This window comes from Dendrobates tinctorius, unplaced genomic scaffold, assembly GCF_039654945.1.
Source record: "Dendrobates tinctorius isolate UK_male_01 unplaced genomic scaffold, ASM3965494v1 ptg000224l, whole genome shotgun sequence".
NCBI classification, from domain to species: Eukaryota; Metazoa; Chordata; class Amphibia; order Anura; family Dendrobatidae; genus Dendrobates; species Dendrobates tinctorius.
In genome coordinates, this window is record NW_027361891.1 from 12,353,109 (window position 1) to 12,380,314 (window position 27,206).

Genomic DNA, 27,206 nt, shown 5'->3' on the forward strand with positions numbered 1-27,206 from the left:
GTTTATTTACTATTTTTTTTTATTTTGATCACTGTGATAGGGTCTATCACATGGCCCAAAATGAACCAACAGAAAAAATCTTCCTATTGTTGCCGGGTGTCGGCCAGAAGATCTTGTCGGGCGCACTGCGCATGCACCCGCCATTTTCTTGCCAGAAGAAGATGCCGGCCACCGTGGGGGAAGGCCTGAAGACCCAGGGACACTGGGGGGATCGGGGACCTTACTTCTCTCTCCTCTGACGTGCGATCACATCAGAGGGGAGAGAAATTAAATGGCACATCAGACTTTTTTTGCCGTCGCCATTATACGGTTAAGGCCGGGATTACACATGCGAGAAACACGGCCGAGTCTCGCATTTTAATACCCAGCACTGCCGCCGGCACTCAAATGTGTGATCTCAGCCTAATAATGGCGATTAGACAGAGGGCAGAAACAGTCATGAGGTCAAGAATAAAACTGAAAGAATTTTTATTAATACATAAAAATCATACAGACAGACAAATACAAGTGGGGGCTGGAAGATGTAAAGGTCATTCAAACCACATATGTGAGGCCCAGGGTAGGTATGAAAGAAGGCAGATATATAGCGACATCATAGCACAAAAATCATATGTGCACAGTGGCAAAATAGAAATAGAATGCAGGTACATGACATCATCATATAATGCAGGTAAACAGCACAACAACCATATGTGCATAATAGCACTAAGGAAAACCTGACACAAGTGAAGTCAACAAGGCCTAAATATGGCCATATATGTCAGGCACGCAGATAACAAATAAATGTGCATAAGGAGAACCATAAAGGAGCTCAAGTACGTACAAGCAGAATGGCCACCTTCCTCCACGTCCCACCCGCCCCGACGCGCGTTTCGGCGTGCCTTTATCATGCCCCTTGTGCTATGATGTCGCTATATATCTGCCTTCTTTCATACCTACCCTGGGCCTCACATATGTGGTTTGAATGACCTTTACATCTTCCAGCCCCCACTTGTATTTGTCTGTCTGTATGATTTTTATGTATTAATAAAAATTCTTTCAGTTTTATTCTTGACCTCATGACTGTTTCTGCCCTCTGTCTATGACTTTAGTTTACAGTTGGTCTTCCTTGTCCGCACTTGTTGTGGGTGTGAGATTCTAATATCTCCTCTTTATATTTTACTATTTACCCACTATGATCATTGGATTTATCTTATAATAATGGCGATTGCATAGCCGGGGTCGGTAATATCAATCATATTCTCTGGGGTCTCGACAACCCCCTCCAGCCGAGACCCCAGAGAAATTCCGACTCTGGGGGGTGCTATAAACTTTTTCAACAGCGCTGTGAATTCATGGCACTGTGGTTTAAGTACCCTTAACTACCGCTGTTAAAAGCCGTATCGGCGGTCGTTAAGGGGTTAAATCCTGTGATGATCTTCATATGTCCATATTTTTAAAGACGATGTGTCCATGTGAACCAGCTAGAACCATGTCTATTTTTTGCCAGCAGCACAGATGACAAGGGCCAATATGACCGCATCACTCAACTGAAACTGCCCTAACTAAAGTCACTAACGACTTACTAACCACTAAGAGCAAGCGACACTACTCTGTCCTCTGCCTTCGACACCGTAGACCATTCCCTCCTGCTACAGACTCTCTCATCTCTTGGCATCACAGACTTGGCCCTATCCTGGATCTCATCGTACCTAACAGTCCCAACATTTAGTGTCTCCCTCTCACACACCACCTCCTCACCTCGCCCCCTGTCTGTTAGTGTTCCTCTAGGCTCTGTCCTAGGACCCCTACTATTCTCCATCTACACCTTTGGCTTGGGACAGCTCATAGAATCCTACGGTTTGCAGTATCACCTCTGTGCTGATGACACGCAGATCTATCTATCTGGACCCAACCTCGTCTCCTTACTGACTGAAATCCCACAATGTCTGTCTGCTATCTCAGCCTTCTCTGCTCGATTTCTCAAACTGAACATGGACAAAACAGAATTCATCATCTTTCCCCCATCTCACTCTACCCCTCCACCAGACCTATCCATCAATGTCAATGGCTGCTTTCTTTCCCCAGTCCTGCACGCTCGGTGCCTTGGGCTGATCCTCGACTCTACGCCTTCTTTCAAACCACATATCCAAGCCCTCGCCTCCTCCTGCCACCTCAAACTCAAAAATATTTCCCGGATCCGCTCATTCCTCAACCACGAAACCACAAAAACACTAGTGCATGCTCTTATCATCTCACGCCTTGACTACTGCAACCTCCTACTCTCTGGCCTCCCCTCGAGCACTCTGGCTCCACTCCAGTCCATCCTACACTCTGCTGCCTGACTAACCCACCTGTCTCCCCGCTATTCCCCAGCCTCCCCCCTATGCCAGTCCCTTCACTGGCTTCCTATTGCCCAGAGGCTCCAATTCAAAACCCTAACCATGACATACAAAGCCATCCACACTCTGTCTCCTCCATACATCTGTGACATGGTCTCTAGGTACCTACCCGCACGCAACCTTCGATCATCTCAAGATCTCCTTCTCTACTCCCCCCTTATCTCTTCTTCCCACAACCGCATACAAGACTTCTCCCATGCTTCCCCCATACTCTGGAACTCTCTGCCGCAACACATCACACTCTCACCATCAACGGAAACCTTCAAGAAGAACCTGAAGACCCACCTGTTCCGACAAGCCTACAGCCTGCAATGATCCTCGGTCTACTGAACTACCGCACGACCTGCTCTACCTTCTCCTACTGTATCCCCACCCATCCATGTAGACTGTGAGCCCTCACGGGCAGGGTCCCCTCTCCTTATGTACTTGTGTGTCCCTTGTCTTTCACATGTTTATTATACTTGTCTATATTTCCCCTTTTCACATGTAAAGCGCCATGCAGTAAATGGCACTATATAAATGCATAATAATAATAATAATAATAATACAAGTCATGCAAGCTTTCCTCACCTTGTTTGAATGCACAGCAGAGCATGAGAGCTTGCAAATTTCTCAGTGGGCTGAAGTAGTGGCCCCATTCCTGATGGGGGACGCCCAGAAGGCTTACCTTGACCTCAGCCAGGAGGATGCCCACAACTATGGGAAACTGAAAGACAAGATCCTTGTCCAACTAGGGGTTATTACTTTTGTACAGGCACATTGAGTGTACTAGTGGTTTTTTGAGGAGACACAACCCATTAGGTCTCAGGTAAATGACTTGTTACAGTTAGTCAAAAAATGGCTCCAGCCTGAGACCTTGAGCCCAGCCCAAATGGTAGAGAGGTTAGTAGTTGACCGGTTGGTGCAAACTCTCCAGCTAGTCATACAGCGCTGGCTGGTACAAGGGGACCCGGGCAACCTAGATCAGGTGGTTGGCCTGATCTAGCGTTATACGGCCACCCAGGACTTTGTATGGGACTCTGCCCTGCTGCGGGTTTCACGCTGGCCCCAGCAAGCCCAGGAGCCTGGAAAAGGGACACGACCATCTGTTGGGGTCAGTCAGAACCGAGCCCATACTGAGGGGGGTACATCAGAGTGACAGTGGCAGGAGACCAGTTACCCCTAAACAGGTCTCATGGACAGTGCATGTTTCTTTTTACTACGGGGTTAGTAATCAGGATGTCTGTTAGACACGTCTCTATTGCTAACCTATGGGTTTGATGTCAACAAACATCGCACAACTGACATCAACCACAAAATGATTACCCCAATTGTCACCGTACCAGGGCAATCAGGAAGAGCTGAGGCTAAGCACCAGAATTGGCCGATCCAATGGATGCGCCATTTCTCGGGTGGCTGAGGGCTGATCTTATTAGGCTGGGAGATTATTTATGTAAAAAAAGATGATACATATGCATGTCATATGGATGTTAGTTGAGAAAAATTGCTTTGTGCTTGCGTGACTTTCGTCCTACTTTTCTGCACCGATTTTTTTAAAAAATTTTTTATATATATTCTAGTGTGACTCCAGCCTAAAGCCCCCGTTACACACTGCGATATCGCTAGCAATATCGCTGTAAAGTCACCGATTTTGTGACGTTGCAGCGATATTGCTAGCGATATCGCTGCATGTGATACTTACCTCCGACCGGCTCCCCCGCTGGTTATCGCTGGTCGCGCGAGAAGCTGCTGGATCATTCCTCGTCGGTCACTTCCTGCGGCGCTTCCTGTGGAGCCGACGAGCGACGTGTGGAGCCGGGCGGGAGGACGCAGGATTGCCGCGTCTGACAGGTAAGTAGCGATCCCCATCCCCAGCGATGTCGCTGGTGAGATCTGCCTGAGTGGCAGCTCACTAGCAACCACCTAGCGATGCACCAGCGATCCTGACCACGTCATATCGCTGGTTGGGATCGCTGGTGCATCGCTAGGTGTAACGGTACCCTTAGTGTTAAAACTTAGAATTCAGTCTATTCTGCCATACAGATACAGTGGCATGCAAAAGTTTAGGCACCCCTGGGCAAAATTACTGTTATTGTGAACAGTTAAGCAAGTTGAAGATAAAATGATCTCTAAAAGGCCTAAAGTTAAAGATGACACATTTGTTTGGTATTTTAGGCTAAAAAGTAATACACATTGTCATTTTTTCACATTTTAAAAATTATGAAAAGAAAAATGGTCAGATGCTAAAGTTTGGGCACCTTTGGAGATTTGTGTGCTCAGATAACTTTGACCAAGGTTTCAGACCTTAATTAGCCTGTAAGGGGCTTGTTCACCCTCAATGTTAGGAAAGGCCAGCTGATGCAGATTCCACAGGTTTAGAAACACAGAGCCTCCTCTAACCTTGTGCGAAAAAACAGCCACCATGGGTTCTTTTAAGCAGCTGCCTAGCACTCTGAAAATGAAAATGGTGGAGGCCCACAAAGCAGGAGAAGGCTATAAGAAGATAGCAAAGCGTTTTCAAGTTGTCCTTTCCTCAGTTCAATATGTAATTCAGAAATAGCAGTTTACAGGAACAGTGGAGGTCAAGATAAGGTCTGGAAGGCCAAGCAAAATTTCAGAGAGAGCTGCTTGTAGGATTGCTAGAAAGGCATATCAGAACCCCCACTTGACTGCAAAGACCTTCAGAAAGATTTAGCAGATTCTGGACTTGTGGTAATTGTTCAACTGTTCAGAGACACCTTATCAAATATGGCCTTCATGGAAGAGTCATCAGAAGAAAACCTCTCCTGCACCCTCACCATAAAATTCAGCATCAGAGGTATGCAAAAGAACATCTAAACAAGCCCAATGCATTTTAGAAACATGTCCTGTGAATCGTTGAAGTTAAAATAAAACTCTTTGGTCGCAATGATCAAAGGTATGTGCAGAGAAAAAATTGCATAGAATTTCAGGAAAAGAACATCTCTCCAACCATTAAGCATGGGGATGGATCAATCATGCTTTGGAGTTGTGCTGCAGACAATGGCACAGGGAACATTTCACAGGTAGAGGGAAGAATGGAGTCAATGAAATTTCAACAAATTCTTGATGCAAACATAACACCATGTGTAAAAAAAGCTGAATTTGAAAACAGGATGGCTTCTACAAATGGATAATGATCACACACATCAAAATCCACAATAGACTACCTCATAAGGCGTTAGCTAGAGGTTTTTCAATGCCCCTCACAGTCCCCCGATTCGATCATCATTGAAAATCTGTGGCTAGTCCTCAAAATAGCAGTGCATGCAAGATGACCCAGGAATCTCACAGAAATGGAAGAATTTTCCAAGGAAGAATGGATGAAAATCCATCAAACAAGAATTGAAAGACTCTTGGCTGGCTACTAAAATCGTTTACAAGCTGTGATTTTAAAAGGGAGTGCTACTAGGTACTAACTATGCAGGGTGCCCAAACTTTTGCATTGGCCTATTTTCCTTATTGTAATTTTTAAAATGTAAAAAATGACAATATATAATTTTTTTGGCCTAAAATACAGAGAAAATGTGTCATCTTTAACTTTAGCCCTTTTAGAGATCATTCCATCTTCAACTTGCTTAACTGGTCACAATAGCAGTAATTTTGAGCAGGGGTGCCCAAACTTTTACATGCCACTGTATAAGACATCATGCACACGTAGCCAATACTGTTAAGCCCCCGTTACACATAGCGATATCGCTAGCAATATCGCTGTAACGTCACTGGTTTTTGTGATGTTATGGCGATATTGCTAGCGATATTGCTATGTCTGATACTTACCGCCGACTGCTCCCCTGCTGGTTATCGCTGATCGCGCGAGAAGGTCCTGGACCATTTCTCGTCGGGCGCTTCCTGCTGGGCTTCCTCTGGCACCGACGAGCAACGCGTGGACGCGGGCAGGAGGACATCAGGATCGCTGCGTCTGACAGGTAAGTAGCGACCCCCGACCCCTGCTATGTCGCTGGTCAGATCTGCCTAGCGACCACTTAGCGATGCACTAGTGATCCATATCGTTGTCGGGAACGCTGGTGCATCGCTAAGTGTAATGTTACCCTTTGGATTCTTTAGAGTCCAGGGCACTGTGTACCAGTGTGTGACTCATTCATAAGGAATTTTATTGTCCTACAAAAACAATTCCTCTGAAGGTCTAGACGTTACCAGTATAACAGAAGGATGAGATTTGTATTTCATATGTGTGTTCAAGCGTTGTCAAAAGATTAAATAGAGCTCCATTACTAGTTTTAATGTGGACAGCAAGGTTACTTGTTGTGCCCCCCTGCCTCTTCATTATAATTCTTTTGCAGCATCACTTTTTCAATTACTGTTGTGCTGTGACATCAGTGAAATATCACTGAATTATTCCAGTGCTCTCATCATTGTGTGCATTGTATGGTGACTTTATTATGTGAATCTGAGCTGTAATGTCACTGTGTGCATAATCATTTGTATTTTATCTGTACTGTTTCATTACTATATGTGTATCTATCTGTACATATATACAGTTTTATTACTGTTTCTGCAGTGAGTAGTTAATCATTACAGTACATTACAAGTGACTTATGGTAATGATATATGATAAAGAAGAAAAAGAGCCACGTTAATTGAAGCACACCTTATGTATTAGAAATGACAACAAAAATGATGGGGATACAAATAAAATAAAAAACATTTAAAAAAAATTCTCTCTTGCAATTATGGTAATGATATGACTTTTTTCTGCACATTATTGTACTGTGACATCAGTGTTTGCATGAGTCCTGTGCTAGAACTTCATTGAAATAATTTTCTCTGCGGTATCGCTTACTGTGACGTAATTGCATAATGCCTGTAGAGCTGTGATTCCCAAACTCCAGTCCTCTCGTCTCCCGCCCCCCAACCGATCATGATTTCAGTATTTCATAGTAGTACATTAGTGATGGATCTATTTTCAAGCTATCAGAAATTGCCACAGCTTCTCTCACCTGTGCAACCCTAAGAAATCCTAAAAACATAATCTGCTAGGGGTCGTGGCGACGGTAGTTGGGGAAACACTGGTGTAGACCCATGTAATGTTAAAGAGAACCTGTCAGCAGGATTGTGTATATAGTGTTTATCAGTTTGAATAAAAAATGTTTTACCTACAAGCAACCTGAAATTTCTGCACCTTGATTTCTTTTGGTGGCAAATACAGCGCCATTCCCTGGTCCTTCTGTCTGGTATATAATTTCAAAATAATGTGCCACACCGTAGAGTTTGACTATAACCATCATCCTGTAACTTAATAAACCTGATACCGAGACCAATACACCACTAATACCACTATATAAGGGACAACTATTGGCACACCATGGCCAAATTACCAGAATACACAGTGGGAATCAAATAATACCATAGAATCATAGAATCGTAGAGTTGGAAGGGACCTCCTGGGCCATCTGGTCCAACCCCCTGCTCAAAGCAGGATTCGCTAAATCATCCCAGTCAGTTGTCTGTCCAGCCTCATACTGATCACTGAACGAAAAACATGAAATTAACAAAAAATGTATTTTAATAGCAATTTTAATAAAACACTACAAAAAAAGCTGTGAAATCCCTGTCAAAACGATCCACTTTAGAGGTGAGCTAAAATCCAGTGGAAATGTTGGTAATTTGTAGCCACTGGACCAGTGCCCTGCTAACCTTTCTGCTCAACTCAAGCCCAGTTGCATCAGAAACAGTGCACAAACTATTGGTATTTCACTACTTACAAGTATAAACTAAGTTCCAAGTTGGTGAATTTGCAGCTCTCGTACTCGTCTAACTCCATTTCTTTCCTTTACCTGCAGTGATCTGAGTATGAACAATATAACCAAGCTGCCCCCTGGCACCCTGCATACCTTGCATTATCTTGAGGAGCTGTAAGTATGTTTTCCAGATTTTTACAATGCTTTGGACCCATAGTCCTGTATTTGCTATGAAAATGAGATACAACATTTCAGAAACTGTCAGCACTGACATGGTCAGCAGACACATTGGAAACATTTGTTTGACTGAAAACAAAAATCCGTGTGATTTGAACAGAGAAGAAATACACAAGGGACAGTGCTATAGGTTTTTGCAAGCAGTGGCTAAATCATGCAAATATAAAGTTTAAAACCTAAGCTGGAAAGTTTCTTGGAAATACTTAAGCAGCAGGATATTAAAAATTTCAGGGCTTCTCATGTTTATTAAAATAGACAGTAAAGTTATAATGAAAAACGTTTGTTTGGGTTTGATTATGTCATGAACATTGAAACGTGAGTTTTATTGCAGCATAACTCAAACTAATTTCTTTTAATAAAAAGAAATACTCTCTATAAATATGATTTCAGGAGAGTTCCATGCTAATTTTATATAGATCCATACACATACTCTATTCTTGTGTTATGACTAATTTTCAGGTTTGCATTGGGAAGTATAAAATATACAGTTCATGACCGAAAGTGTTGGCACCCTCGAAACTGCTCCAAATAATTACGTATTTCTCCCAGATAATTATTGCAATTACACGTTGTGTCATACACGTTTATTTCCTTTGTGTGTGTATTGGAACAACAGAAGAAACAGAAAAAAAGGCAAATTGAACATAATTTCAAACAAAGCCCTAAAAATGGTCCAGACAAAATTGTTGACACCCTTCCAAAAATGTGGGTAGACAACTTTGTTTTAAGCATGTGATGCCCGTTCAAACTCAACTGTGGCAAGTAACAGGTGTGGGCAATATTAAAATCACACCTGAAACAAGATAAAAAGGGGAAAAGTTGACTCAATCTTTGCCTTGTGTGTCTCTGTGTGTCACATTAAGAATGGAGAACACAAAAAGGAGAAGAAAACTGTCTGAGGACTTGGGAACTAGAATTATTGAAAAATATCAAGAATCTCAAGGTTACCAGTCCATCTCCACAGATGTAGATGTTCCTTTGTCCATGGTGCACAACATAATCAAGATGTTTACAACCCATGGCAGAGTAATGAATTTCCTTGCACGTGGATTGCAGTCAAATTGATAAATGGTTTCAACGTGTGATAGTCCCTATGGTGGATAAGCAGCCCCAATCAAGTTTCAAAGAAATTCAACCTGTCCTGCATGTTCAGGGTGCAGCAGTGTCAGCACAAACTATCCTCCAACATTTGATTAAAACAAAATGCTATTTCAGGAGACCCAGGAGGACCCCACTGCTGACACAGAGAAATAAAAATTCTTGACTGCAGTTTGACAAAATGTACGTGAGAAAGCCAAAATCCTTCTGGGAAAGCGTCTTGCGGACAGTTGAGACTAAGATAAAGAATTTTGGTAAAGGGGATCATTTTATTATTTATCAAAAATGGTTTGAGGCCTACAAAGAAAATAACACAGTACCTACAGTCAAATATAGTGGCGATTCAAAGATGTTTTGGGGTTGTGTTGTTGCCTCAGGCAGTGAGTGCCTTGACTGTGTGCAAGTCATCATGAAATCTGAAGATTACCAAACGATTTTGGGTCACAATGTAGTGCCCAGCATGACAATCACCCCAAACATACTGGAGAGTTCTGAATTGACCAGCAATGAATCTGGATCTAAATCCCACTGAACACCTGTAGAGAGATTTTAAAATTGCTGTTGCCTAGGCCATCTTTATGTAGAGCAAAAATTATTTTTTCAGATCCTCAAGAGTTCTTTGCTCCTCATGCACACCAAAGACCTTGTAACACTGAAGATTCACATGACACCGAGGTGGAAAAATAGCTAATTGGTCACAATTATTTAAATTTGTTTGGTGATCTAAAACATTTAAGTGTGAGAAACATGCAAAAGGTAGGATATCAGGAAGGGGCAAGCACTTTTTCAAACAACTGTGTGTGTGTGTGTGTGTGTGTGTGTGTTTGTAGATAGATAGCTCCTAGTCTATTGTCCTGTAGCCCATCCCAGCCTTGTGCAGGTCTACAATTTTGACCCTGGTGTCCTTAGACAGCTCTTTGGTCTTGGCCATGGTGGAGAGGTTGGAGTGTGATTGAGTGTGTGGACAGGTGTCTTTTATACAGGTAAGGAGTTCAAACAGGTGCAATTAATACAGGTAAAGAATGCAGAGTATGAGGGATTCTTAAAGAAAAAATAACAGATCTGTGAGGGCCATAATTCTTATTCATGCAATAAAATGCAAATTAATTATGTAAAAATCATACAAGGTGATTTTCTGAGGGGGTTAGATTCTGTCTCTCACAGTTGAAGTGTATCTACGATAAAAATTGCAGACCTCTCCATTCTTTGTAAGTAGGAAAACTTACAAAATTGGCCAAGTATCAAATACCATATTTTTTGATTATAAGACTCTCCGGATTATAAGATGCACCCCAAATTTTGAAGAGAAAAATAGGAATTTGTTTTGTACTAATGTACTAAAATGGTGGTGCTTCTTATAATCCATGCATCTTATTGCTTACTGGGGGTGGTGGCTGTGGTGAAGTGGGGTCCCAGGGTCGCTGCTGGAGGAGGTGGAGTGGGGTGATGCTGCAGGCCGCAAGCTGGGATGAGGGGGTGTTCCAATGTGCGGCACGTTGCTGCTGGTGTCCAGCGCTGCGGAGGTGTCCGGCACTGTGAGGGTGTCCGGCGGTGCTGCCCAGTGCTGCTGCGGGTGTCTCTGGAGGTGCTCTGAGTGCCCGGCGGTGCTGCAGGGGTGTCCGGTGCTGCGGAGGTGTCCGATGGTGCTGCCCGGTGCTGCTGCGGGTGTCTCCGGTGGTGCTGTGGGAGCCTAGCGGTGCTACAGGGGTGTCCAGTGCTGCGGGTGTGTTCAGTGCTCGCAGTTGCTGCTGCGGTTGCCTCTGTTGCTGCGGGGGGGCTCTGCCAACATTTAGTGAAAGGCCAGAGCCCCCGGCAGTTCCATGGTTTCCTTTGCGGTGGACTCCAGGAAAAAGGCTGCTGGGGGCGGCGCATGCGCAGATGGAGATCTTGGCACCAAGATCTCAGAAGATGAGATCTCAGCTCTGAAACCCCGCAGCCTGTCCTGTGTCCATGGCTGCTTGCTGCTGTCTGTCATCGGTCAGTGACTTGAGACAGCAGAAGGGCGCGGTGACGTGATTAGTGCGCGCCGCGCCCCCTGCTGTCTGAATGTCACTGACTGATGACGTGGCAGATAGCGGTGAGCAGCCATGGACGCAGGACAGGTGAGTATCTGACACCCAGCGACGGAGAGGTGAGTATGTCATTTTTTTTATTTTTACATGCAGCAGCAGCGGCAGCACATGGGGGAATAATCTTTAGGAGCTTCTAATGGGGGCAGTATATGGGGGAATAATCTTTGGAGCTGCTTATGGGGGCAGTATATGGGGGAACAATATGGAGCTTCTTATGGGGGCAGCATATGGGGGAATAATCTATGGAGCTTCTAATGGGGGCAGTATATGGGGGAATAATCTATGGAGCTTCTAATAGGGGCAGTATATGGGGGAACAATCTATGGAGCTTCTTATGGGGCAGTATATGGGGGATCAAACTATGGAGCTGCTTATGGGGCAGTATATGGGGGAACAATATGGAGCTTCTAATGGGGGCAGCATATGGGGGAATAATCTATGGAGCTTCTAATGGGGGCAGCATATGGGGGAACAATCTATGGAGCTTCTTATGGGGGCAGTATATGGGGGAACAATCTATGGAGCTTCTTCTGGGGACACCATATGGGGGAATAATCTATGGAGCATTTCCCACCCTAGGCTTATACTCGAGTCAATAAGTTTTCCCAGTTTTTTGTGGCAAAATTAGGGGGTCGGCTTATACTCGGGTCGGCTTATAACTCGAGTATATACGGTAAGTAAGGATTTACTTAGTAATATATACAAATATATTACTAAATTAACCCTAAACTATTCAGAAATCATCCAAGCCATAATGTATGCGGTATTTCTACTGTAAAATTGATGCTTTGAATTAGAACAACTTTAAACAATGGTGAGTGACATACTGAGTCGCTACCCTTGCGCCCTTGCCATGGCTTAAGGGAGACCAGTTTCGTTATAACTGCCATACTTTTTACACACTTTCAAGATATAGTGTCTGTAAACCAGAGCTACGCTTTGACTTTGAACTAGTTTATACTGGCATTCATTTCTCAGTGATGTCAGCTTGCTTTAACTGGCATAGATTGGGTGTTGGAATGTGGCACAAGTGAATTTGATTCTTTAAGGTTATTCACCCGCATAGTAAAATGTCAACGTTATTTCTAACCAATCGTCTTGTAAATGACAAATGGTAGAATTTATAAAGTAAAAGTGGAGCAGGCACACAAATCCATGCGACCCATAATGACAATGGAAGGTTGGAAAACAAAATAAATTACCTGCTTAGTTTCTGTGAATGACACATCCGTTTTTTCTTTGTACAGTTTATAAATTTCATCCCATAGCGTTTCTTCAGCTACCTGTACACTAAAGCTGGATTTACACAGATTTTGGACCAATTTTAATATCTTTATCTGACCTGGCCATTTGCACACAAATATTTTGGTTGGATAAAACAAAGTTGCTACAGAAAAAATATTATTCCCATTTTTCTGAGTAGTAGTATTAGCAATAGTGTTAGCAGTAGTAGTAGCAGCGGTGGCGCTGGTTCTGTCACCATTCTGAGTATACAGAGTAGCAGTTGTAAGTGCACCCCCAGCCCTGACTTGACAGCCGACCCCAATGCTGAGCCACTGTTTGTGCCGGGGGCTCGGTTACAGCCGCCACTCTGTATACTCAGAGTAGTAACTGAACCAGCACCGGTGCCGCCCCCATAACTGAAACTGGAATGCTACATGGGGGAATAAAGCTCATTTTCTCCTCGCAAGTGCGGGTGCCAGACAGGTTAATTAGTCTGCAGATTAACCCCATATCTGCAGGTTAATAGCGGTTTTCTGATGACAGGTTCCTTTAAACATATAATGTGTCGAAAGATACAAAAAAACCCAAACTGAATGAGGCCGAAAACCAAATATTGTTATATAACATCAGCGTTTTTACAGTCAGTTTAGAAATATCCTTGACAGTTATTCTTCTCATATCAAGTCAGTGAGAGATAATGACATATAAGGTTGTGTAAACACGTTATTATCTTTTGAAACCTTGATTTATTTCCTTCTGTACTAACATGGAAAATTTCTTTTTACCATATGGATATGGAACAAATGTGGACAATTTCATACAACTTAAATGCTTATGGGTCTACTTTACCATGTTTACAGAAATATCAAATATGTACATTTATATATAATGCTGGTTAATGAAGCAGGAAAAAGTATAAGGCTAGATTCACATGTTGCGTTTTTGCTGCTTTTTTTCTGCAGGCAAAACCTGATCTGTTGGCAGTAAAGAATCTGCTGACAGAAAGCAGTTTTTGCTGCGTTTGTGCTATGCTTTTGTTGTCTCTTGTGCATGCCAGTGCCCCCAAAAAATCATGGTTCAACTTCCTTAGGTTTTTGCGCCAAAAACGCAGGAAAACCTGATGCCTGCTTTTTTTTCTGCGTTTTGCACTTATTCATTGCTTTCTATGGGTAAAAAAATGCTGCAAAAACGCTGAAAGAAGTGACCTGCTGCAGTTTGCAAAAATGCAGCAATTTTCCACATCAGTTAGGAAAAAAACAATGTGTGTGTGCAAGAGATTTCTGAAACCTCCTAGCTTTTGCTGGTACTGTAAAATACAGCTTAAAATTTGCGTAAAAAATGCACTAAAAATGAAATGTGTGAACACTGTGTTAAAATCAATTATATTTTGATAAACATGTCTTGATGATTAAGTTTAAAACTCAGTGCACAGCCACTCTCAACCATACAGAATTAGCAATGATCTACTAGATTGTTTTATGAGAACTGTTCAGGAAATGCAGAATTGGAAATTCCTCAGCATGTTCTGAATATCAGAATGCCTCTTGACCGAGCAAGCAATCTTGGCTAAAGGGAATTTGTCACCTATTTTTTCGTACATAAGCTGCAGCCACCGCTATCAGGGGCTTATCTACAGCATTCTGTAATTTGATCTTTCTTCATATAAATCTAGCGTGAATGCAAATTGCCGTAATAAAAACTGAATTTGTAAACTGTGTAAAACAAAATGTGTGTCAATCTCAAAACATTTGGCCACTACTATAGTGCAGCACAGACATCACGTCAAAATCACTGTGTGCCTTCTACATGAACATCACCACTGAGTGCTTTGATTGACTGTAGCCATCATGTGATGTTGTGGCGTAAAGTCTGCAGCCATTTAGACATAGACCAGATCAAGAGCATAGACTTGTCACTGGAGCAGGCGGGTAAAGTAGTAAAGTAGAAGCATCGCTTGGAAAGTGATTGACAGGTTGGTCACACTCGCCAAACATGGTGTTTGACAAGTGTGAGCAGCTTTTTACTATTGAGGCTGCCTATGCGGCATCAATAGTAAAAGATAAAATGTTAAAAATGATAAAAAAAATAAAAAATCGGGGTATATTTACCGTCCGACGTCCCGCGCTGCCATCCCGGACCTCAGCGTTCCCAGCGATGCCTTGCGAGACCTGTGATGATGTTGGTCTCGCGTTACTCTAGCGATCTCGCGAGACCACGTCATCACAGGACGTTGCCGCAAGGCATTACTGGGAACACTGAGGCCGGGAATGCAGCGCGGGACGTCGGAAGGTAAATATACCCCGATTTTTTATTTTTTATTCTTTTTTTACAGGGGTATGGTACCCAGGGCCTGGAGGACAGTCTCCTCTCCTCCACACCGTGGGTACCAACCGCACATGAGACGCTTAACTTCCCGCATGGTGGGCATAGCCACATGCGGGAAGTAAGCGATTCTCATGCATTCCTATGGTTGCGGAATCGCGGCAATTCTTTGTGATTCCGCACAAAAGAATGATCATGCTGCGATTTTTTCCGCGATGCGATTCCACCGCGGAAAAAAGCGCAGCATTAGCACAACATGTGCGGAATGCCATAGGAATGCATGGGGTGCGTCATGTACAAGATTTTTAAACGTTTTCGCAGCGTTTTCGCGCCGAAAATCGCTGCAAAAACACTTAAAAATCGCATCGTGGGCACACAGCCTCAATATTCAAAGTGAGACATACATATTAAAATCAGAAAAAAGAGTGAAGGCACAGAACTCCAGGAGAATCCAACAATGCAGTGAAATAATTATTAGCTGACAGTCACAAATATAATATAAATGAACAGTGCTATAGAGCACGCAATAGCATTTAAATATGGCCTGAATGCAGACAGAAGTCATTATGTCATAAGACCATAGTAGGACGCTATTAATATGCATGTTAAGTCAGAAAAAAAGCAATAAAATATATCATATCCTGCAAGTGCAAAGAGAGGTAACCTGGGCCGACTGAAACATAACTCTTGACACTTGTTATTTTTATGCAGAGAAAGCCTTGAGAATAAAAAAAAGACAGATACGCTTTTAAGTAACCACTTAAAAATGTAGATGCATAGATTTGTTTTTCTGAATCCTATAAATGCTGCTATTCTACATTAGAAATTAGATGGCATTAACAGCTATTCAAGTTATGTACCTTGTTGCAACCATTTTTCTTCAATAAATTTAAAATAAAAAGCATCTTTGCAATTGACCTTGATTTAACAAGGTCCATGCGAGGACTTAGCAGGTCTATGCATCTTAATGTTTATGGTTTCAGACAACAAACTCCCATACTTCTGAGCACTGTAGAGGCGTTTTTGTGAGTGCAGGTAAATATTAGACACACATGTAATATTCAGTGACTTGCAAAAGTACTCACCCCCTTGGCTTTTTACCTATTGTGTTACATTACAACCTGTGTTTAAATATTTTTGTAATCTGATTTGTGTGTGATGCAAATAGTCTAAGTTAGTGAAGTGAGAAAATATAGGCTTAAATTAAATTTATGGGATCAAATAGTTAAAAATTGGCATGTGGCATCTATAGTCACCCCTTTTGCAATGAATCCCCTAAAAATTTCTGGTTCAAACCATTATGTTCATAAGTCACATGCTTACTGATAGGAAGTCCCCTTTTGTGCAATCTAAGTGTCACATGGTTTATCAGTATATACACACCTTTTCTGAAAGGCCACAGAGGCTTCACCACAATTAAGAATGAGGCACCACTAACCAAAGAGCACCATGAAGATCAAGAAGGTCTCCAAACTAGTCAGGGACAAATTTGTTCAGAAGCACAAGTCACTGTCGGGTTATAAAAAAAAATGCAAATCTCTGATGATCCCCCAAAGCACCATCAAATCCATTATCATTAAATGGAAAGAACATGGTAACATAACAAACCTGCCAAGAGAGGGCCGCCCACCAAAACTGTAGGCAAGGAGGGCATTAATTAGAGAGGCAGCACGGAGACGAAAGGTAACCGTAAAGGAGCTGCATTATTCGAGGAGAAGATGGATGGTGCAAAATACAGAGATATTCTTGAGTAAAACCTGTTTCAGTCTGTCAGTGATTTGAAACTGGGACGGTACCTCACTACCTCCTCTTTTTCCTGGTCTGTGCATAACTCGCAGATATCCGGGCACTGTGCTTAGGGTGTGCATGATCCTAGCCTCTTAAAGGTACTGAGCGCACCTTCATAAAGTGTCCACAGCCAATAGCTGGGAGACACTTATTATTTAAGGCACCTCCACCTGATGGGAGGTGCCTGTGCAACGCTGCTACTCTGTATCTAAAACGCTTGCTGATTCTCAGGTCATAGTGCTCGTATACCAGTATACCTGCTTGTCTATGAGCCATACCTGCCTGCCTATCAGCCGTGCCAGTCTGCCTGTCTACCAACTGTATCCACCTACCTATCTATCAGCCATGCTTGCCTGCACCTGTCTGCCAAGATACCAGTCTAGCACGCCAGTACCTGCCTGCCTGTGTGTCTGGTGTGCCAGTCACTATACCAGCTGTGCCATCCAGTACTTGCCAGGTCTACCTTTCTTGGCTGTTCCTGCCTCTTGCCACTTGGACTCCACCCGAGGTCACTCCTAGTGTAGCACCTGGTTCTGCCTCCTTCATCCCTCCTCAAATTGCGGTATTGTCAGCTGCCGTGCATCTGAGGTCAGACTTGGTGAGACACATAGTCACGCCCCTCCAGGCTCTCCTTGGATCACAGCACAGTGGTTCCACCACCCAGTCCACATAAGAGGACATGTGTTAATGTTTTGGAATGGCCTAGTCAGAGCCCAGACCTTAAAGAATCTTCGGTCATACTTGAAGATTGCTGTTCACCAAAGGAAGCCATCTAACTTGAAGGAACTGGAGCAGATTTACCTTGAGGAATGGGCAAAAATCCCAGTGGTAAGATGTGGAAAGCTCATAGAGACTTATCCAAAGTGACTTACAGCTGTAATTGCTGAAAAATGAGGCTCTACAAAGTAGTGACTTTAGGGGCTAGATAGTTATACACGCTGAAGTTTTCAGTTATTTTGTCCTATTTGTTGTTTGCGTCACAATAAAACGAAAACCAAATCTTCACAATTGTAGGTATGTTCTTTTCATGAACTGATGCAAACCCTAAAGAACAGTTTCACAGATATGAGTCATATATGACATTGAGCTCTGAATGTCAAAGAAAGTAGGTTGCAACAACATAATGCACATACTGTATTTTTTTAAAAAAATTTTACATATCAAAAGTGACAACTTTATGCAAAGAGTTTACATTATTGGGCTTTTACAATTAAATAATATTAGTGAGCACATTTTTGTGTTAGCTCCAGAAAGCAGCTTTTAGGACCAAAGTAGCAAAGTAATACATGCCTTTTGCTTGGGATATAACAATATATAAATAACTTTGTCTACATTTTATAAATGTAGAGATCGTGTACACAACATGAGATCTGGAAAGGCACTGAGGTCATAGGACTCTTGTACAGAGCGAGGTGGCCTCTGTGTGCTTCTTTACAGTGACTGATTGCTTACACTTACAGTAGATCCAGAAATATTTGAACAGTGACATGAAACAATTTCAGCTGTTTACCAAAACATATTCAATATACAATTATATACTCTGTGCTGGCTTAAAGTGCAGACTCTCAGTTTTAATTTGAGGGTATTCACATCCTAATTGGAGTAAGGGTTTAGGATTTACAACCCTTTAGTATGTAGATGCCTCTTTTTAAAAGGACCAAATTGGACAATTATCTCAAAAGCTCTTTAACCCCTTACCTACATTGGACGTACTATTCCGTCCATGTGATCTGGGACCTAAGTCCCAAGGACGGAATAGTCCGTCCAGCGCGATCACCGATGCTCACAGGGGGAGCGCCGCTAATTGCGGCCAGGTGTCAGCTGATTATCACAGCTGACACCCGGCACTATGTGTCAGGGGCGGTCACGGACCGTCCCCGGCACATTAACCCCTGGCACACTGCGATCAAACATGATCACAGTGTACCGAGGGCATAGGAGAGAAGCGCGCAGGGATTGGGCTCCCTCCGTTCTTCCCTGCGACCCTCGGAGTGAAACGATGTGCTGCGTCGCTCCGAGGGTCTCCTCTCTGCAGGACCCCGGATCCAATATGGCCTCGGGGGCCTTCTGGGGCCTGCATAGAGGTGGCTTCCACAGGCACAAGGAAGCCTGAAGCAGGTCCTGTCAGATCGCTGATCTGACACAGATCAATTATATTGATATCCCCCCGGGACAATATAATACAAAAAAAAAACAAGTGTAAAAACAATTTATAAAAAATCTCCAAATAAATTTAAAAAAAAAAATTCCCCAATAAAATCTTTCTTTTGTAAATGAAAAAAAAACAAACATAAAAATGCACATATTTAGTATCGCCGTGTCCGTAATGACCCAGCTTATAAAACTGTCCCAATAGTTAACCCCTTCAAAAAAAAAAACGAAGCAAAAAACAATGCTTTATCATCATACCGCCGAACAAAAAGTGCAATAATGCACGGTCAAAAAGACGAATATAAATAACCATGGTACCGCTGAAAACGTCATCTTGTCCCGCAAAAAACGAGCCACCATACAGCATCATCAGTGAAAAAATAAAAAAGTTATAGCTCACAGAATAAAGCGATGCAAAAATAATTATTTTTATACAAAATTGCTTTCATTGCATAAAGCGCCAAAACATAAAAAAAGACATAAATGAGGTATCGCTGTAATCGTAATGACCCGAAGAATAACACCGCTTTATCAATTTTACCACACGAGGAACGGTGTAAACGCATCCCCCAAAAGAAATTCATGAAATGCTGGTTTTTGTTCATTCTGCGTCCCAAAAATCAAAATAAAAAGCGATCAAAAAAAGTCATGTGCCCGAAAATGGTACCAATAAAAACGTCAACTCATCCCGCAAAAAATATGACCTCACGTGACTCTGTGGGTCAAAATATGGAAAAATTATAGCTCTCAAAATATGATGATGCAAAAACTTTTTTTTACAATAAAAAGCGTCTTTTAGTGTGTGACAGCTGCCAAACATAAAAACCTGCCATAAATAGTAAATCAAACCCCCCTTTACCACCCCCTTAGTTAGGGAAAAATAATGAAAATTAAAAAAAAAATGTATTTCCATTTTCTCATTAGGCTTAGGGCCAGGGTTAGGGCTTGGGTTAGGACTAGGGTAAGGCTGTGTGCACACGACGCGGATTCTGCTGTGGATTTTTCCGCAATGATTTGGCTAAATCCGCAGGTCAAATGATCTGCATTTTACCTGCGGATTTAGTGTGGATTAGCCTGCGGTTTTCCCCTGCGTTTTGACACCTGGTAATGGAGCAGGTGTTAATCCGCTGCGGATTCCGCACAAAGAAGTGACATGCTGCAGATTTAAAACTGCAGCAAATCCGGACGGAAAAATCTGCAGCATGTGCACTGCGTTTTTCATTTGCCATTGAATACAGTACAACGCAGCAGAAACTGCTGCGGATCCGCAGGGCAGCAGAATCCGCAACGTGTGCACGCACCCTTAGGGTTAGGGCTGAGATTAGGGTTAGGGGTGTGTTGGGCTTAGGGTTGAAGTTAGAATTGAGGGGTTTCCACTGTTTGGGCGCATCAGGGGCTCTCCAAACGCAACATGGCGTCTGGTCTCAATTCCAGCCAATTCTGTGTTCAAAAAGTCAAACGGCACTCCTTCCCTTCCAAGCTGCGCCCAAACAGTGGTTTCCCCCCACATATGGGGTATCAGCCTACTCAGGACAAATTGCACAATAAATTTTGGGGTCCAATTTCTCCTGTTACCCTTGGGAAAATAAAAAATTGGAGGCAAAAATATCATTGTTGTGGATAAAAATATGATTTTTTATTTTTATGGCTCTACGTTAAAAACTTCTGTGAAGCACTTGGGGGTTCAAAGTGCTCATCACACATCTAGATAAGTTTTTGGGGGGTCTATTTTCCAAAATGGGGTCACATATGGGGGGTTTCCACAGTTTAGGCATATCAGGGGATCTCCAAAGGCAACATGACATCCGCAGACCATTCCATCAAAGTCTGCATTCCAAAACATCACTACCTTCCTTCCGAGCCCCTACGTGTGCCCATTCAGTAGTTTTCTCCCACATATGGGATATCAGCGTACTCAGGAAAAATTGGACAACAACATTTGTGGTCCAATTTCTCTTGTTACCCTTGGTAAAATAAAAAAATTGGGGACTAAAAAATTATGTTTGTGGAAAAAATATGATTTTTTTATTTTCACGCCCGAGCGTTATAAACTTCTGTGAAGCACTTGGGGGTTCAAAGTGCTCACCACACATCTAGATAAGTTCCTTGGGGGGTCTAGTTTCCAAAATGGGGTCATTCATGGGGTGTTTCCACTGTTTTGGCACATCAGGGACTTTCCAAACGCGACATGGTGTCCGATCTCTATTCCAGCCAAAAAAGTCAATGGGCGCTGCTTCCCTTCTGAGCTCTGCCATGCGCCCAAATAGTCGTTTACCCCCACATATGGGGTATCAGTGTACTCAGGACAAATTGCACAATAACTTTTGGGGTCCTGTTACCCTTGGGAAAATAAAAGTTTTAATTGTACGGCTGTACGTTATAAACTTCTGTGAAGCCTTGTGGGTTCAAAGTTCTCACCACATATCTAGATAAGTTCCTTGGGGGGTCTAGTTTCCAAAATGGGGTCACTTGTGGGGGGATTCCACTGTTTAGGCACATCAGGGGCTCTCCAAATGTGACATGGCGTCCAATCTGAATTCCAGCCAATTTTGCGTTGAAAAAGTCAAACGGCGCTCCTTCCCTTCTGAGCTCTGCCATGCGCCGAAACAGTGGTTCTCCCCACATATCAGGTATCAGCGTACTCACGACAAATTGCACAATAACTTTTGAAGTCCAATTTCTCCTGTTACCCTTGGTAAAATAAAAAAAATTGGACCTGAAGTAATTTTTTTGTGAAAAAAAGTTAAATATTCATTTTTTTTAAACATTCAAAAAATTCCTGTGAAGTACCTGAAGGGTTAATAAACTTCTTGAATGTGGTTTTGAGCACCTTGAGGGGTGCAGTTTTTAGAATGGTGTCACTTTTGGGTATTTCCTATCATATAGACTCCTCAAAGTGACTTCAAATGTGATGTGGTCCCTAAAAATAAAATGGTGTTGTAAAAATGAGAAATCGCTGGTCAACTTTTAACCCTTGTCACTTCCTAACAGAAAACAATTTTGGTTCCCAAATTGTGCTGATGCAAAGTAAACATGCAGGAAATGTTATTTATTAAGTATTTTGTGTGCCATATCTCTGTGATTTAAGGGCATAAAAATTCAAAGTTGGAAAATTGCGAAATTTTCAAAATTTTTGCCAAATTTCCATTTTTTTCTCAAATAAACACAAGTTGTAAGAATGAAATTTTACCACTAACATGAAGTACAATATGTCATGAGAAAACATTGTCAGAATCACCGGGATCCATGGAAGCGTTCCAGAGTTATTGCCTCATAAAGTGACAGTGGTCAGAATTGTAAAAATTGGCCCAAGCATTAACATGCAAACCACCCTTGGGAGTAAAGGGATTAATGGTCTGCATGGGCTATTCCCTCATTATGCCATCATCAGTTAAGCAGGTAAAAGGTCTGGAGCTGCGGCATTTGCATTTCAAATCTTTTGCTGCGAACCCACAACATGCAGTCAAAGGCGCTCTCAATGCAAGAGAAACAGACCATCAATAGGCTGAAAAAAATAATCCATATAGCAGAAATGTTAAAATTGACCAAATCAATAGTTTGGTACATTCTGCAAAAAAAGAGCACACTGATGAACTTGGGAACTCAAAAAGTACTGAGCATCCATGGAAGACAACAGTGGTGGATGGTCGCAGACTCCTTTTCAAGATGAAGAAAAACTCATTAACAACTTTCACCCAAGTGAAGAAAAGTATCCTGGAAGTAGGTGTTTCAGTATCTAACATCGGGCAGCTTGTAGAATCTCACGGCTTTCAGTATCACCTCTATGCTGATGACACACAGATCTACATCCCTGGACCAGATATCACCTCCCTACTAACCAGAATCCCACAATTCATTGTTGTTCTCCACTAGATTTCTAAAACTTAATATGGACAAATGAGAATTCATCATCTTTCCCCATCTCACTTGACTCCCCCAACAGACCTATCCATTAAAGTAAATGGCTACTCACTCTCCCAAGTCCCACAAGCTCACTGCCTTGGGGTAATCCTTGACACTGATCTCTCCTTCAAACCACATATCTAAGCCATTTTCAACTTCCTGCCGACTTCAACTCAAAAATATTTCCTGGATCCATACATTCCTAAACCAAGAATCTGCAAAAACCCTACTCCATGCCCTCATCATCTCCTGCCTTGACTACTGCAACCTCCTGCTCTGTGGCCTCTCCTCTAACACTCACGCACCCCTCCAATCTGTTCTAAACTCTGCTGCCTGCCTAGTCCACCTGTCTCCCCACTGTTCCCTGGCCTCTCCCCTCTGTCAATCCCTGCACTGGCTCCCCATTACCCAAAGACTCCAGTTCAAAACCATAACCATGACATACAAAGCCATCCACAACCTGTGTCCTCCATACATCTGTGACCTCATCTCCCGGTACTTAGCTGCACACAACCTCCGATCCTCACAAGATCTCCTTCTATCTCCTCTTCCCACAATCGCATACAAGATTTCTCCCACGCATCACTCCCGCTCTGGAGCTCTCTACCCTAGCATATCAGACTCTCGCCTACCATGGAAACCTTCAAAAAGAACCTGAAGACCTACCTCTTCCGACAAGCCTACAACCTGCAGTAACCACCGATCCGCCAAACCGCTGCACGACCAGCTCTACCTTCTACCTATCCTCACCCATCCTTTGTGGATTGTGAGCCCTCGTGGGCAGAGTCTCCTCTCCTCCTGTACCAGTCGTGACTTGTATCGTTTAAGATTACTGTACTTGTTTTTATTATGTATGGCCCCTCCTCACATGTAAAGTGCCATGGAATAAATGGCGCTATAATAATAAATAATCTAAGCCTTCCATAATAAGAAGACTTCATCAGAACAAATACAAGTTGCAAACAATCAATCAGTCTTAAAAATAGAAAGCCCAGGTTAGACTTTGCCAAAAAAAACCCATCTAAAGAATGTTTGGACAGATGGAATTAAAAGCAACCTGTATGAGAATGATGGGAAGAAGAAAGATTAAGTTTGGACCGGCTCAGGATCCAAAGCATACCATATCCTCTGTAAAACAAGGTGGAGGCAGTGTGATCAAATGGGCATGCATGGCTTCCAATGGCACTGGGTCACTAGTTTTTATTGATGATGCGACTGAAGACAGAAACACCTGGATAAATTGTTAAGTGTACAGGACTATACTTTCTGCTCAAATTCAACCAAATGTAGCAAGGCTTCTCAGTACAGATGGATAAAGATACAAAACATACTGCAAAATCAACCCAGGAGTTTTTTAAGTGAAAGCAGTGGAATATTCTGCAATGGCCTAGTCAATAACCCGATCTCAACCCCATCGAGCATGCATTTTACATGCTGCTTAAGACAAAATGTGAGGCTGAAATACTCACAAACAAGCAACAATTGAAGTCAGCTACAGTAAAGGCCTGGGACCGGGTCACAAAGAAGGAAACCCAGCAGTTGGTGATATCCATGGCTTCCAGACTTCAGGCAGTCATTACCTGCAAAGGATTCTCTACAAAGTATTAAAAATGAATATTTTATCTATGATAAAAGTTAATTTGTCCAATTACTTTTGAACCATTAAAATAAGGAGGCTTTACAGAACAATGGTTGCACTTCTTAAACGTTTCACAGGATATTTTTGTTCAGTCCCTTTAATTAAAGGGAATCTTTCACCCCTTTTTTGAGATATCATATAAAGATGTCATTCAATTGTGTGTCACATAAGGATTCTCTTAGTACTTTTGCTTCCCCCTGACCCCGCACCTTTCATGCATAAATACCATTTTTATATCGGTTCAGATGTATGTAAACTGCCGCTGTCCGGGCCGCTGGGCGGGGCTTATTCACCTGCTCCCCCCCTGTCTTGCTCTATGTATTTCTTTTTGTGTAGAGCAAGACAGAGGGGGGGAGCAGGTGAATAAGCCCCGCCCAGCGGACCGGACAGCGGCAGTTTACATACATCTGAACCGATATAAAAAAGGTATTTATGCATGAAAGGTGCGGGGTCAGGGGGAAGCAAAAGTACTAAGAGAATCCTTATGTGACACACAATTGAATGATATCTTTATATGATATCTCAAAAAAGGGGTGACAGATTCCCTTTAAACCTGAAAGTCTACACTTTAATTGCATTTCAGTTGTTTCATTTTCAATAAAAAATAGTAAAATTCAGAGATCAAATCACAAAGATTTGGTCAGTGTCCAAATATTTACAGACCTAACAGTTTACATAGAGCATTTGATGCAATTTTATGAATTGGAGTTTGTACAGATTCTGAGAATGAAAACTTTAGGGTAGGTATTTAAAGGGAACCTCACATCAGGTTCTTAGGAGGTAATAGGAGACCTTTATCAGCCTCCTAATATCCTCCTTAGTGATGTCTGTATTGGACCTAAACGTTAAATAAGTGTTTAACAACGAAGTATAATTGTCCCTGCTCTCCCTGCAAGCAATCACTGGATTAGTCTGGGTTCGCTGTCAAATAATGACACCGCGTGAATGGAGCACACAGTGAAACTGGCAATCTGGCATGTGAAGCAGAGCAGAGAGGTGGAGAAGAGGGGCAATTAAACTTATTTTTTAAACACTTACATTTTAATACTGATGTTTTTAAAAAGGTTAATAGGAAGCTGATAAAGAAATCCTGATAACAGGTTCCCTTAAGGAATGTGAGGCATACAGAGGTACCGTAGAGCTGCCATTCACCTGTATTAAAATCCTGTTATGACACCAAACTAAACCATCTGTTATAATTGTAAGCATGAGTCCTTAAAGTATAACTGTTATATACCATTTTATTTGTTTAGTTTTTATGTCTGCTTATATATGCTTCCAATAGGTGGGAGGTTGTGTTCTGAGATCCCCTCTGATTTCTCACAAGAAATGCTATGATAAGCATAACTTATCACGTAAAAGCCTTCAATTCCTGCCAGAGCATATTCACAAACCGATTGAGTAGAAATTTAATGAACCTGTACACACAGTAGAGCCCATATACCGTCCTGTTCAATAGGTATACTTTAAAGGCCCTTTTACATTTAGCGATGCACCAACGATCCGACCGGCGATCCGACCCGGTCAGGATCGCTGGTGCATCGCTAAATGATCGCTAGTGAGCTTTCACACAGAAAGATCTCACGGCGTTGCAGCAGCGACGCAGCGCACGATACTCACCTTTCACACACAGCGATCTACATGTCCTCCCGCCCGCCTCACACGCGTCGCTCGTCTCACACAGCAGGAAGCCCCAGCAGGAAGCAGACGACGAGAAATGGAGCCGCCCGATCTCACGCCATCAGCGATGGACAGCGGGGGAGCCGGTCGGAGGTAAGTATCACACATAGCGATATCGCTAGCAATATCGCTATAACGTCACATAATCGGTGACGTTTTAGCGATATTGCTAGCAATATCGCTATGTGTAAAACCCCCTTAAGGCTTCCATATACAATGACTTGTCATACAGCAGGATGTATTAATGTCCTCAAATATAAAATAGCATAAACATTTATATGTATGTAGTTATCATGTTTTCCATATTTTCATACAAGTGAAATCTATCTGAATTCAAAGCAATCGCTTACAATAGGTATCTAGTAATGTAATCTGATTTCTGTCTTCACATTGAAAATGACCCCAATTACGGGAACATACTTATCCATCAGACATGTAGAATGAAAAGAGGAGGTTGGGTGCATTGTAAAACATCAGCTGGTATATAAATGTATACAATAAATGTAAAATGATATCACAACTGAAAGGTGTGTGGTTAAAGCATGTACTAGAAGTTTTGCACATAGACATCAAACAAAACTTTGCTCTTCTCTGAAATATGAACCGAGTAATGTTGTAATGTGGATATTTATAAACACCACCCGGAGTAGATTCACTTATTCTTAATCGACTATTATTTCAGAATTTAGACTGTCTCTTCTCAAGGTCAAAGAGGTTTTCTACTAGTGTTAACATGAACAAATGGGTCACAGAGTTCTTCAAGTTCATCACAAACTGCATAGTAACCCACACCTATAATTAAGTAGCTTTATATTATGAGCAAAACAGTGGGGTTAAAGGGTTGGGACATCATAAATAAACCCGAGAGGGTGTGAAATACTAAGATGCACTAATGGGTTCTTAGCTGGCAGACATTTAATGAGACTTTATCCAGATGATACCATCTTGTGTACTCTCGGTAGACTTATAACAAGTTTTTGGAGCCATTACCACATTAAATAAATGGTTTGAG

The 27,206-nt window shown here is 42.3% G+C and overlaps 1 protein-coding gene across 1 annotated transcript in view; it reads left to right on the top strand.

Annotated features, from left to right (window-relative positions):
- Positions 1–27,206, top strand: part of LGR5 (leucine rich repeat containing G protein-coupled receptor 5) — a 337,590-nt gene that overhangs the window by 119,548 nt on the left and 190,836 nt on the right. The window contains exon 2 of the mRNA XM_073555529.1: positions 8,183–8,254. Within this exon, the coding sequence (XP_073411630.1) occupies positions 8,183–8,254 (72 nt within the window). The remainder of the gene's footprint in view (positions 1–8,182; positions 8,255–27,206) is intronic.